This window comes from Tympanuchus pallidicinctus, unplaced genomic scaffold, assembly GCF_026119805.1.
Source record: "Tympanuchus pallidicinctus isolate F22 unplaced genomic scaffold, pur_lepc_1.0 scaffold31, whole genome shotgun sequence".
In the NCBI taxonomy this organism is placed as follows: Eukaryota; Metazoa; Chordata; class Aves; order Galliformes; family Phasianidae; genus Tympanuchus; species Tympanuchus pallidicinctus.
In genome coordinates this window covers 13164751-13178321 of record NW_026294749.1, presented here as the reverse complement: position 1 = coordinate 13178321, position 13571 = coordinate 13164751, and the positions used below count along the sequence as shown (strand labels likewise).

The 13571-nt window shown below is 41.6% G+C and overlaps 1 protein-coding gene across 2 annotated transcripts in view; it reads right to left on the bottom strand.

Moving 5' to 3' along the window:
- Window positions 1-13571, bottom strand: part of SLC66A2 (solute carrier family 66 member 2) — a 55812-nt gene that overhangs the window by 24938 nt on the left and 17303 nt on the right. The window contains exon 3 of one of the 2 annotated variants that reach the window (XM_052697707.1): window positions 11590-11643. The exons of the other annotated variant lie outside the window; for it this stretch is intronic. Within the exon in view, the coding sequence (XP_052553667.1) occupies window positions 11590-11643 (54 nt within the window). The remainder of the gene's footprint in view (window positions 1-11589; window positions 11644-13571) is intronic. 2 annotated transcript variants of the gene reach the window in all.

Here is a 13571-nt window from a genome sequence, read left to right as displayed (position 1 = left end):
GAGACAGGCTCCTTCTCACACGCTCTTTGCCTCAGGAAGCTTGTGATCTCCACTGTGAAAGGGTTCATCTCTGAGCAGCAGGCAGATGTGATGCCCCTCCTTAGCTCAGCTCAGCAACAAGGCCAACTGGCAGACCAGCTGGAAAACAGACTTGCAATCCCTGGCTGAGAAGAGAAACGAACTCAGACCACACACATACTCAGACCACACATGTTGGTTGACTGCCCCTGGGTATGCTCTGGCACTGCAATCAACAGCAGTACCAGATCCCTCCTGCCTCCAGCATCACTTGTCTCCCAGCAATCCCAATTTCAGGGCTGCAGCAGGATGCAGACAAGCAGGCGGGTTAGCAGGGCACTGTCTGGCACTGCTCACAGTGCAGCCTGCCCCCTGCTCCACACCATCATGGCAGCTCTGCTGTGCATCCTGGGCATGCACCAACAGCCAAACATCAGTATGCTATTAACCCTATCTGGGCTAAAACCAGGGTACGAGGAGGGTGCTGTACTCACTCAAGTTATGGCAAACAACTGTATGCCTTGTGATACGTTGGCTAAACACAGTCCTGTGAAGAGAAAAAAACATGCAGCTGTGCTTTGCCTTTTGATAAAAGAATTTGAGAGTAAGTTTCAAGATGGCCAAAAAAAATAATCCATTTTTTTGTATATTTGAGACTCAGTTGACACGAACACATTATGTATGACATTTCAAATGGAATGTATAGGTTTGCAATCAAAAATTTGATCCGATCTCTTTATCGTTCTTTTACAAGGCTTATCTTACCAGAGAGAAATCGCCCTCACTTCGCTGTCACATCTTACTCATGTTACCACTTCTTGGAAGTATGCACATTTGTGAACAACTGTTTTCAAAGATGAAGAACGGGAAGAATAAAATTGCATCAAAAACCTGATGAACAGCTTGAAAGCTAAGAATGGCAACTACTGCCATCGCACCATCTTGATGCGTTAGTTGCACTAAAACAAGTTCGCATGTCCCACTAGTTTTATGTTTTTGTTGCTCTCTTTTTTATATGTTTTATGAAAAAAACATTAAAAATTAAAATAAGTTTTGTTGTGTATATGCATTAGCTATATTTTATGTATTTCACAAGGACTGATCTGAAAGTAATGCCTCCTACTTTATTACGTTTGCCTACGATGTCAGAGATGGATGTCAGCTGTGTGGCAGCAGAGGTTCAACCTTCCTGTCAAAATTCCATTACATTTTGCTGCTATGTGACAGATGGCAGTAAAGAGGTGATCTGGCAAAATGGCATCTGACATGGAGGTGTGTATGAAGCAGAGGCGTGGAAATTAATTCTTCTATGCTGAAAAAATTGCACCCATTGACATTCACTGAGGCTTGCTGAACACTTGTGGAGGGCCAACAGTGGATGTAAGCACAGTGCAGTGGTGGGCAGTGCATTGCATCAGTGGCGACAGCAGGTTCTCTCTTCTGGAGCAGATTGTCACCAGCATGGCATGCAGGCCTTTGTTCATGGCTGGTGAAAATGCATAGCTAATACTGGTGACTGTTGAAAAAGAATGCTTTGTAGCTGAGAATTTGCTCTATTAAGTAGCATTACTATGATATTTGTATCTGATGCAGTTTCCTCCATGGAATTAGGAGACATTACTTTCAGAGCAATCTTTGTAAAAGCAGCTCTAAACAAGTCTTTTTCACACAACACAGTCCAGGTAAGCCAAGAGGTTGGACGCCCATGGGTCAGCACCTCTCACCTTGCCTATTCCCAACAGCTCCCAGCCAGCTGGTGAGATTCTCTCACCTCCTTTCTGAAATTCCTGCATACATCACAAGGCACTCAGGAAATAACTGGTGTTGCAAGAACTGGAAGGCTTCAAATGACTTACTGGGTGATACATAACTTCCTACCAGCTCTGTATCCAGCTAGCACTTTCTTCCTTTCTTTCAGAAAGACAAAAAGATTTAGCACTAGAGAGCTAAAACTGATACATTTAGATTTTCTTTCTTCATTTTTTGAAGAAATGATAGAAATCTTCAACATGCTGTGTGGAGACAGCGTGCCTTTTACATTCACTGGAACTGAAGAGGAACTTACTGTCTTTCACCCAAGTCTCCTCAAAAGAGAGGAAATGAGAGTTTAGCATCGAGAATCTCTGGCTCTAATTCAAACCCCCTCCTCTTAAAAAATAAAATAAAATAAATCAAGGAATCCTTCATCTTGCATAGATGAAGATACTACTATCACCGCTTTTTGTCTCCGTTCCTTCAGGCCTGTGATTTGGGAATTTCTGCATCCCTACATACTTTCTGGCACCTGCACAGCCCTGCTACCACAGTATTCAAGCATCTCTTCATGTGTCAATCTTAAAACATTCCCGTCCTATATCCCCTTCTTATTTGGCCTTCACACTGGTATCCAAACATTGTCTCTTCTTCCTCTTCAGAAGTGAAATAACCCAGAGAGTCTTAAATCTTTTGAAAATAACATCCCAGCCTACGTAAAACAAATCGTAATCATTTAATGAAATCTCTCTTTTATTTCCTTTGAAAGCACATACTCAGCTTACTTCTCCTCACCTCATTTGATGTGGTGTCACCAGCTTTTATCATCTCTTATACCAGATCTCCATTTTGTCGTATCAAGCTCACCTCAAAAAGTTACATGAGAGTGGGGCAATATCCGCCTTATCTTCTTCCAGCACTGGCCCCATCTCAGAGCTTCTCACTCCCTTTCCATACTGTTCCTCAGCACAACATACCTCGAAGTATAGGGCTGCATTTCCTCTGTGAGGAAAATTAGCCTTCTCAAACACATCAGTACTGAATTTACCTACCGTGTTACTGCTATTTCTGCGCTCTGTTCAGTACAGAAGACAACTCTCCTCTTTCTACTCCAATGCACTGACCATCCTTCACACATGCTGTCTCCATGAAATCATCTCAAAAGCTGGGAGAAGCAGCTATTAGCTGACTTACAAGATGACTGATGGAGGAAGACAGCTTAACAATTAGATGAATCACATAGCTAGGAAAGCCACTGAAATACAGTAGCAGTGAACCGATCAGTGCTATGGAAAACCAGCTATGTACTTGAAAGTTGGAGTGAAAGGGGCATGAACAGCCTTATAAATCACAGAGAGTGAAAGCACAGGCTTCAGAAAGAGCGTCTCAAGGAGCAGCAAGGGAAGGAAGACAGGAAGCACCTCAGCAGAAGGAGCTTTGACAACTCTGGCCGCAAACATTCCTGATTCTGCCCACCTCCTGCTCAAGAGCATCAAAAAATTCACAGCAACTCAATCTAAATAAACTAGCCCTCCCCCCAGCCCTTCACCTGCAGGCGCTCTGAGGTCAGGCCCCTGCTCTCAACTACCCTAACAACGAAGGCAGCAGATTACTGCCACGCTCACTCTTCTTTTGGATAGATACTAAGCTGACTATATAAACCAGCTCCTTTTTTAGATAGTAAGCTAAGCAGGGATGATATATATGGATGCTACAGCAAGAACACACAGCAGCAAGATACTAATTTCCCAATCATTCCAACAGTATTTTATCTATCCTCAGCATGGTTTATCTAAGCTACACTCACAGTCCTATCAGGCTGTACACTGTGGACTCCAGACAAAAGACTTTTTTCTAAACAGGAATCACCTGAGTAGTGCAGAGCAGATTGCCCTGCCTCCACATTCTTGTAGCTGGGGTTACAAACTCTCTATGAAAACAGTTCATTTTGAATAGTACTGTAGCTTATTCTTTGAAGTCTAAGTCTGAAAGGATACCAAGAGTATTATAATACTGGAAACAGCGTTCACCCATCATAATCATACTCCATGCAAAGACTACAATTAGACAAATAAAAATAATTCTAAATCCTACAGAACCAAGCCGTGCACTAGTTCAGATCCAGCCTGCCTCAGATACCACAATGCCACGGATTACAGCAGCTTGCACAGATAATACAGCAAATTATCCCTCCTTGTTTCCTAGGTAACTCATCATGAGGCAAGACAAATTCCAGCCCTCAAATGGGCCCTACTAATTTAGTATCCGAACAATAATGCACTGTGCAGCTGCTTCCTTTACTGAAATGTCACGTGGCCTACTAAACACGTCTCAGCAATTGCTTAAGTTAACCTCAGGACAACCTGTTTTCAATATTAACAGTTCTGGTTTACAATTATCATAAGCATGCATGAAGCGTAGGGAGCTTTCTGCTCTTTTTTCATCTGCCTCTCTCACACCCTGACTCATATATGACAACGTCAGACATTTTCTTTAATACTCAAAACTCCTTTACAAAGGTGCTCATACCTCAAAATGACCACACAAGGATTTCTTTTCACATATCAATCGTAATTAAGAACAAAATGGTAGACTGGTGAATAAGAATTCAACTCTGGAAAAAGAATATTTCAGGACTTTTGTTTACATAGGAGCAAAAGCAACAGTTTGGAAAGCCTGGGTGAGGAGGAAGAGAGGCAAACATGCACATGGGACTTGGAAAATGGGTTCAAATTTTTGCCTCCTCTGATTCACAATAAGCACCTTCAGCAATGGTTTTTCTACATCCTAGTGGACCACCTGGACCAGCCACAAGACATATGAGGTCAGGAAACACTGTCCCCTTAAGCATAAACCCTGTCCTTTACAGATGAACAACTGTGATCAAACATTCATTGAAATCATCTATGTCTGTATTCATTAACACATGACCATCCATCAGCACTGATGCTCATCTCCAACATCAAATTCATCAATTTTTGGCCAACACTAGCAGAAAAATCTCAAATACAATTTATTATTTGCTAGCATAAACATCAGGTCAGCATCCTGACATTTGCAAAGCTGACTGTGGAACCAGTCCACTTTGGGGAAAAAGAAGTTTTCCACACACATAAAGCAGGAAATAATCTTATCCTTCATATGACTTTCTAAGGAAAGGAAAAAAAACATAACTGATAGTGGAAGGTTTTCCTAAACTTACAAAGTCTACCATATTCTCTTACACCTTTAAGCTGAAATATATTCTATTTACATCATATCTGCATGTACCTAAATTACTGTATACAGTGACCAAAAAGGAGCAACTTCCAGAAATGACTTCAATGCATTAGCAGGAAGAATCTGAAGGGAAGGAGACTTGCACAGTTTCACTTGAGTACTTACAGCCTGTTTAACTGATTACAGCACTTGTAAGTGGAGAAGCCAACTGAAACAGAGCTGCAGAACTTCCCATACAACCTCCCACTTGTTAGACCACAGATTAATCCCTACTCTGATATGAGAATTGGTTGTTATGCCAGGTGCATTTCTGAATACCAGAACACCTTATGTCTGCAGTTTAATGTTCCATTACTCAAGGCACTTTAAGATCTGCAAAGAAAGCTAACAGTAGGAGACTCAATAATTAAGTCCTTATTACTTTGACAGCAGTAGAGGTAATGCACTCACAAGGTGCTCATGTTTCCAAGCAGAAGTACAAGCCCTTCTCATCCTCCTCAAGCTACAGAAGGACTGTTTAGCTCCTTGAAATACTTCCCACCGAAGCCACAGAATGCCAGTTTTTCTCTTTTTCAATATTCTACCTCAAAAAGAAAAAAAACAAACAAACCTGTGATTTCGGCCAAATCCATTCCCATATTTGATCCAAAATGTATTCCCAGAAACTGTTTTGTCTAGCAACGGAGGCAGCAAGATGAATAGGGCAGGAGAGGGGAGAAATGGAGCTAGGGGTGCACAAGGGAAAAAGGAGCATCAGGAAAAACTTGGATACCAAGCTGCTTGGCAGCAAGGTCAGCCCAACTGCTGCTGCAACCAGAAGACTTCAGCTGTTATACCCGTTTACAAATATATCCAGTTAAAAACAAAAAAACAAAAAACAAAGAAACGCAATTAGAAGACAGAGCACTTGCCCAATTAGATGTCTCTGCCACCACAGAGCACGGCCCTTGGTTCTCCTGCCCACATAATGCAGGGTTCTGCCCTCTTGACACATCCCTGAACCAGGAGGGGAGAGAATGGGAAGACAACTGATGAACCATAAGTGATCAACTACTGAACAGGCATATCCATCAGTAACTCATACAGAATATCACAGAATTGTAGGGGTTGGAAGGGAGCTCCAGAGATCATCGAGTCCAACCCCCTGCCAAAGCAGGTTCCCTACAGCAGGTCGCACAGGTCGGCATCCAGGCAGGTCTTGAACATCTCCAGAGAAGGAGAATCCACAGCCTTCCTGGGCAGCCTGTTCCAGCGCTCCGTCACCTCACTGTAAAGAAGTTCTTGTGCACATTGGTGCAGAACTTCCTATGCTGCAGTTTCCGGCCGTTTCCCCACATCCTGTCTCCACACACTGCTGGCTCATGGCCGACCTGTCGTCCACCAGGACACCCAGGTCCCTCCCCGCAGGGCTCCTCTCCAGCAGCTCATCCCCCAACCTGTACTGGTGCATGCAATTATTCCTCCCCAGATACAAGACTCTACACTTGCTTTCATTAAACCTCATCTGGTTTCTTTATGTATCAAAGTATCATGCCAAGAGGAAAGGAAGGGAGATGATGTATTGCACTTCTTCAGAGGTTGCATGAGACAGAGTGTGGGCATAGAGAGATGTTTAATAGACTCAATTCAGAAGAAAGACTTCTTATACTACTGAAAGCACAACTAGCCAAGAGTTTAGTCATTAGTATATATTAGTATAACCAAGCCTCTGCTACTGCAGCATCCTCACAGAAGAGCCCTTGCAATGAATGTCTTGCTCTGTGCTTTTCTCCACAATGCCTCTCTCTTCAATATTCAGGAATAGTACCTAGGAATAATTCATAGGCAATTTTATTCTCATCAGCATCTGTAAATTGCTCTTCAGACAACCAGTTAATTTACCAACATCAGAAGTGACAATTTGGTATTGCACCAGAGGGATGTTTCTTTTGGCTTCTGTTCTTCAGCATGCCTTCTGCCTGCAGGTTCATAAAAAAAGACTCAAAGAAAATCTATGTTAATAAGGACTACTGTGAACTTATGGTCTCAGAAAATTAGCAAGCAAAACTTTGTAATGGAGAGTGGGAAGCATTACATGATGCACAGCTGATCTTCAACACCACAGCCTGCAGTATTCATCCCAGCAAGTCTGAACAATCTGAATGAAGTCCAACTGAAGAGTCTGAGCTAGCGATTCAGGCCCTTTGCAATCAGCAGAAACAAACAGGCTTGTCTTCACCTTCTGCAGATGACATGGGAGTCAAAAGCCTTTTCTTTCACATGAAAAACTGAAATTTAAGATGTTTCTCCATGTTGAGCCCAAAGCACCGAGCGACAGAAGCAGTCCCAGACTAAATGAAGCTGAAAGCAAAACAGAGCTGACTGCACACATTTTTCTGATGCCAACAACAGATCAAAAACACACAGGAAAGACAAAGCAACTCAGCCCCCTGCCCCGATTCATCCTTCCTTACCACTCACATGGCATACACACCACCTATGAGCTGCTGCGCAGTTCTGTTACAGACCTCAGGCAGAAAATGCAATTTCCTTCATCTTCTCGCAAAAGCCAACAGCCCAAGGATACTGGCTAACTTGGAGTGCAATGCAGATACGTATATATATGTTTTTTAGTTAAAACATTAGTCTGGAGCTTGACAATCCTTTTCCAGTAAGTATCTCTTAGGTGAGAATTACTGCTTATGAACTGGGAACATGCAGTGAGGAAGGTGACATCTTTCAGGAAAATAAAGCTATCCCTAATTGTTTATATTCAGGAACCATCAGTATTGTGCATTACAGGCTGAAAGCACGACATCTAAAATGCTCTTTCTTTTGCAGTAAAATCCATTACACACAGAAGCCACCCTTTTCAACAGATATGAAGTAATTCTTCATTATCTGCACAGTCACAGATTATACAATCTTGCACACTTTTGGAGCATACTACTTTTGATGCGCACAGTTGTGACCATGAAAAGCATAAGCACAATATTTAAAATAGTGGGTGAAGCCACTCTCATGCTAACACAGCATAAACTCTAGGTAACAATTTTCTGTGATGCAGTGGTAAGCGTGACAGAGCATTGGAACAGGTTGCCCAGAGATTGTGCAGTCTCCTTCTCTGGAAATATTCAAGATCCACCTGGACACCTACCTGTGTGACCTATTGTAGGGAACCTGCTTTAGCAGGGGGTTGGACTTGATGATCTCTAGAAGTTCGATCCCAGCAATTCTATGACTCAGGTCAAAAATCACATTTTGTTTTCCCTTGATGGAGTAATGAAAATAGCAAAGCACTGGTGCTTCAGTAATATATGACTTTCAATATCTAACACGAGGGAATTCTACATTAAAGTCTTCATTTATAATTAAGGTCTTCTGAAATGTAGTCTTACTAAATACATTCCTTATTTCTTGCTTAGATGAAACTAGTAACTTCATATTCCAAGCACACTTTAAATGACAGAAGGCTAATAAGACAGATAGGATATAAAATGTAATGGAAAAAAGAGTTAGGCTGAGTGCAACAATTTGTAGTTTCATTCATTAAGAATTATTATTGTTATTTCTTTTCCAACTCAATGCACTGTATGACTCAATGAAAAACTTGATCACCACAGGGACAGTCAGACACTGGCACAGGTGCCAGAGAGGTTATGAAATCCATTTCTTTGGACATACTCAATTCACCTGGACAAGACTCTGACCAACCTCATCTAATTGGACCTGCTTCAAGTAAGGAGCTGTACCACGTACCCACAGCTATCCCTCCCTAGCCAAATTATCCCATGATCCTGTTTAAAGAGCAGATCTCACCACTCTGATCTAAATCTGATCAAGCATGTAGGGGCAGTGACATGCTCAAAACTTCAGCAACTGGAGAAGTACCTCATGTCTCTCTAACACTCCAAAGCAGGACCTCTGCAGCACACATTCCCTGATCTGCATGATCAGGAGACAAGTATTGCATCTCAATATTCAGATGTTTGATCACTGACACTGTGTTTAACTAATTAATCTGGTTCCCACCATGAGGTAAAAGATTTCTCACAATTTGTTTATTCACTGTTTTCACAGATGGCAGAATAGCCCTGAAAGAAGAGTCTCTCTCACAAGTTCCAGTTTGGGGCTTTGCTCAAGATTCAGAAACCCAACTGCACCCCCATGTGGCTAAAAGTTGCTTTTCTTACTCTAAGCTAAGATATACATAACACAAGCAAAATTCTGACTTTATTCACAGGTTTAATTTCTTCACCACAACAAGGATTAGACACGGTACTCATGCCAGAAGCAGTATTTTCGTAGCCACACAGTATTTTCAACAGAATCTGTTCAAGTCATCTTCTTTCTACAAGACTACAAACAGCTGAGCTGCACAAAACTCCAGGTACTACAGCAGGGCCAGACCAAAGGCAATGGCAGCCAGATCTGTTAAGACACCAGGAACACGGTGCTGAGCTACACATCTGTCCATACCTCTTGTCCAGGCATACCCAACCTGCAGCTGGTGGGCCACACGAGGCCCTGCCCAGACCATCTTGCAGCCAGCTTCCTGCCCACATCACAGCAGTGACTTTTCCCCACCCAGGGGCCTGGCCCAGCCCTGTGCACACACCCATCACTCAGAACAAACAAATACCAGAGTGCAGTTGGCACTGTCTGGGCTGAAAGTGGGACACAGGGAGAGGGCAGTGCAGTACTAAGTCTATGATAATGCTCCCTCAGTTAAACCCTCAGCCAAAGGCATGACTTGCACTATGATGTAAAGCACTCGTTAAAGCATCAGAACATACTCCTGAATGCACATTAAATAGAAAGATATCAAAACTTCTCAACTGTTTGCTCCAGTAAGAATTATCCCACTGAAATAGAGAACAGATTTGCCAACTCATCATTAATCCTCAAAGCAGTAAATCACTGACTGTTCTGAGAAGGAAGAAACCCACAAGGATTATCAAGTTCAGTTCCTGGATCCACAATGGGCCACCTACAAATCCAAGCATATGTCTGAGAATATAGTCCAAATAATTACTGAACTCTGACAGGTTTGGTTCCATGACCACTGCCAGAGGGAGCCTGTTCCAGTACCCAACACCCCCTCAGTGAAGAGCTTCTACCTAACGTCCAATATGACCCTCCCCTAACACACCTCCATGCCATCCCTGAGGCTCTATTAGTGGTCACCAGGAAGAGGAGATCAGCACTTGCCCCTCTGCTCTCCTCACGAGGAAGATGTAGGTCACCAGGAGGCTCCACTCAGAATCTTCTTCTCCAGGCAGAACAAACGAAGGGACGTCAGCTGCTCCTCACGTAGCTCTGCCCTTTCTCCCCTTCACCATCCTCACTGCCCTCCTGTGGATGCTCGCTAACACTTTTGTGTGTCTCACATTGCAGCCCCAAAACTTAACGCAGTGCTCAAGGCGAGGCTGCAGCAGCACAGAACAATCCCTTCCCTTGACTGAGGAGCATAAAACTAACCAAACACTTCAGATTTAAATTAGTTAGAATTATGGTGTTTTCTTCACCTTTTTAAGCATTTGAATCGCCAAGTACTTCTTTTTTTTTTTTTTAAAACAACTTAAAAAAACAAAAACCAAACACCCACACAAATGAGTAAAAGGTCACATTAAGTTACTTATTTCTGTTTAATTTTAACCACTTCAAATGGATTGTTTCAAAATGCTTAATCATATCTGGGATCATAGGCAGCTGTTTCTAACTCTGCTACTGTAAATAAGGAACTGCTGAATACTAGTAAAAAGACAACAGCAAGACAGGCACAGAAAGGACAGGACTGTTTAAAGTTTACATTCCATTGGTCAGTGTTGCAAGCAATTATTACAAGCAAAGACAAACAGCAAAATACAAGTTTGATACCAAGTCCAGAAAACAAAAAAAGGCCTTGTAAAATACTGCTATCCAACCAATCCATGGTACATTTTGGCACTAAATCTGAAAGGAGAGATCAAGAAGATGAATAAAATCTAAATTAGAAGAGAGCCTATTTAGTCTTCACATGGTTGGTCTTTTGCTTTCAAGAAAGTACTCAGATCATAAACAGATTAATGGTTATTCTGAATTTCTCAGAACGAGATCCAGATTCCTTAACAGTCTGTTGATAAGACCAGAAATAGAGACTACATAAATCATCACAATGATGTAGGCTGAAAAATCAGAGAGGAAATTTCTCATCCAGCATTCTGAACAATGCTGAAAGATACTCCTGTGATTTTCTTAGTTTCCTCAAGAGTTAGGGCTGGAAGAGAAGAAATACAACCCTGAAGACATCGATCCCTGTATCAATTTTGCTTTATGATTTAGAGAGAAAGGGAAGGATATAACTGTAGAAATGGACAATGGAATGAATTCAACTGATCATTAAAAACTGATTTATGAAACAGAGCTGAAAGCATATTTTCCTCTATGAAAGTTGGAAGTGAGGAAGAGAAAATTAAAACAAAACCACACACCAGGCTGTAATACGTCACAAAAACATAAACATTTGCCATAGAAGTGATCATACAATCATTTCTAATAACGGTCACAAAAAAAAGTAGTGAAGCACAATATGCAGTTGGAATGATGACTTCATGCAAGGTGGGTTTGTACAGTACATACCCAGGTAAGATCTCTTGGGAGGTGCTTTAATTTCTTCATCCTTACTATCTGCAGCTACATTAAAAGTCGAGAGAGGAAAAAAAGAAAGGAAAGACAAAATAGATTTGTATGATTATATGAAGCAACAGTCTTTTAGTTCAAGTTTACACAGTCAATACATTTTGCTTATATAAAAGCCAAAACAAAACAAGTTTTAGTCTCCATGCTTTCTGTAAGGCTCTCTCACTCAGTGATATTAAGATAGGGTTGAAGAGCAGGAAGGCTCAGGAGTTTCTGTGCACAACTCAACAGCAATTCACCTAGGGAGAGAAACAGTCAACTCTTACCTTATCTATTTTTCATTATCAGAGAAAAGAAGTTGTTACCCCAGTAACATCAAGTATATAAATACACGTTTAACTAGTTGAGACAGTATCAGTTGCATTACTTCTTGTGGGTTATGCTGCTCTAATTTCAAAAGGTCTCAGCTTAAGCTAATCACGTTAACAAGGATGGAGTCGACCCCAACTGCAATCACTCTCCATATTAAAATGTTATCACTCTCCTTAATTCCCTCAGTGGAAAACAATGTATCCTGCAGGAGGGATTCTCTGTGATAATATCAACAGTCTTCCGGAGATCCAAGATACAATTATAAGACACAATTTATAAAGCAGGTTAGGACAACAAGCAGCTGGAAGGAAGGCAAAACTGGTAAGTGATCAGAAAAAAAAAAGTTAATGCCACACCAGAAGACCAGTTCTACTTGAGCCTTGGCTCCACTGTGAAAAGATGTTGAAGAGCCTGTTGGTCATAAAAGCTGTTTGCTGGTATTCAGCACCGTGTGCCACAACACCTGCCACAACACCTTGGACATAACTGGAATTGAATGTTTGTTAGAGAAAGAGCAAAGGTTTGCTTAGTTTGGGGAAGAAAACAAAGACTTGGTTGGGTGTCACTCGAAGTCTCTGTGAAGTCTCTGTCCTGGTCTGCCAATGCTTTTGAGAGTGACTAGGTGCTTTTAGCAGTCTGTGTTTGTGAGCGCTCTGCCTCCTGAAAAGGTCTTGGTTCTGGAGTCAAGACTAACAGATTTTGTTTTTCAATACGTGACCGTAGCATGGCAGCACCATCACGCCCCAGAAATAATACAGAATTTTGAACAAAACCAATTTTAACAGAAGAAACCACCACTGAACCTTGCATCTTTCTGTACTGGGTCAACAACACAGCATCAATGTGAATGCACCAACACTAATATAACATAGGCAACAAATAAGGAGAGCTGTTATCACAATGGTAGTGCCTGGAAATCTGCATGTACAACATTCCAGTTAGAATTAAAATGGTGTTAAATAAAGAATAAAAGAGAATAAGATATTATTCATGCCTACTGAATGCAGCAGATGACTTCTTCAAGGTAACACTAGCTTTCACAGCATTCTTATACAGAAGAGAATGCTGTCCTTCCACTGGGGTGGTTTAAAGATTTTATTCTTCGTCTCTTGCTGTGGATTGTGTGCTTTTATTTTTTCCCCTCACTAAACCAGAACAATTAAAAACAGATTACACAGTCAAGTTTAACAAGTGACAGAACAGATGCACAAATAAAGAGGCACTGATTGAAGAGAGAGCAAGTCATGTAACTGAAGCATACGTTTACGCAACCAAAGCAAAAAGCAGAAGGCAGCAGCAGAACAAGATGGGCTCTGACACAACTTGCTCCTGCTTTGCAAGACTAGAAGTGAAAAAAGAGAATCTTGTCACTGAGAAGTAGGTAGGTCACTCTGAAAGTAATGCCTTCTATTTATTTCCATGGAAACTACCACAGATGCAAAGAGCACAATAACGCTAGATGACAGAGCAAATTCTCAGTTACAAAACACCAGTTTTCAACAGTCACTATTAGCTACAAGTTTTTGCCAGCAATATACAAGGATCTGCTTTCAGTGCTCAAAAATCTGCAACAGCAAAGGTGAGCTACTGCTGTTGTTGCCACTGCTGAA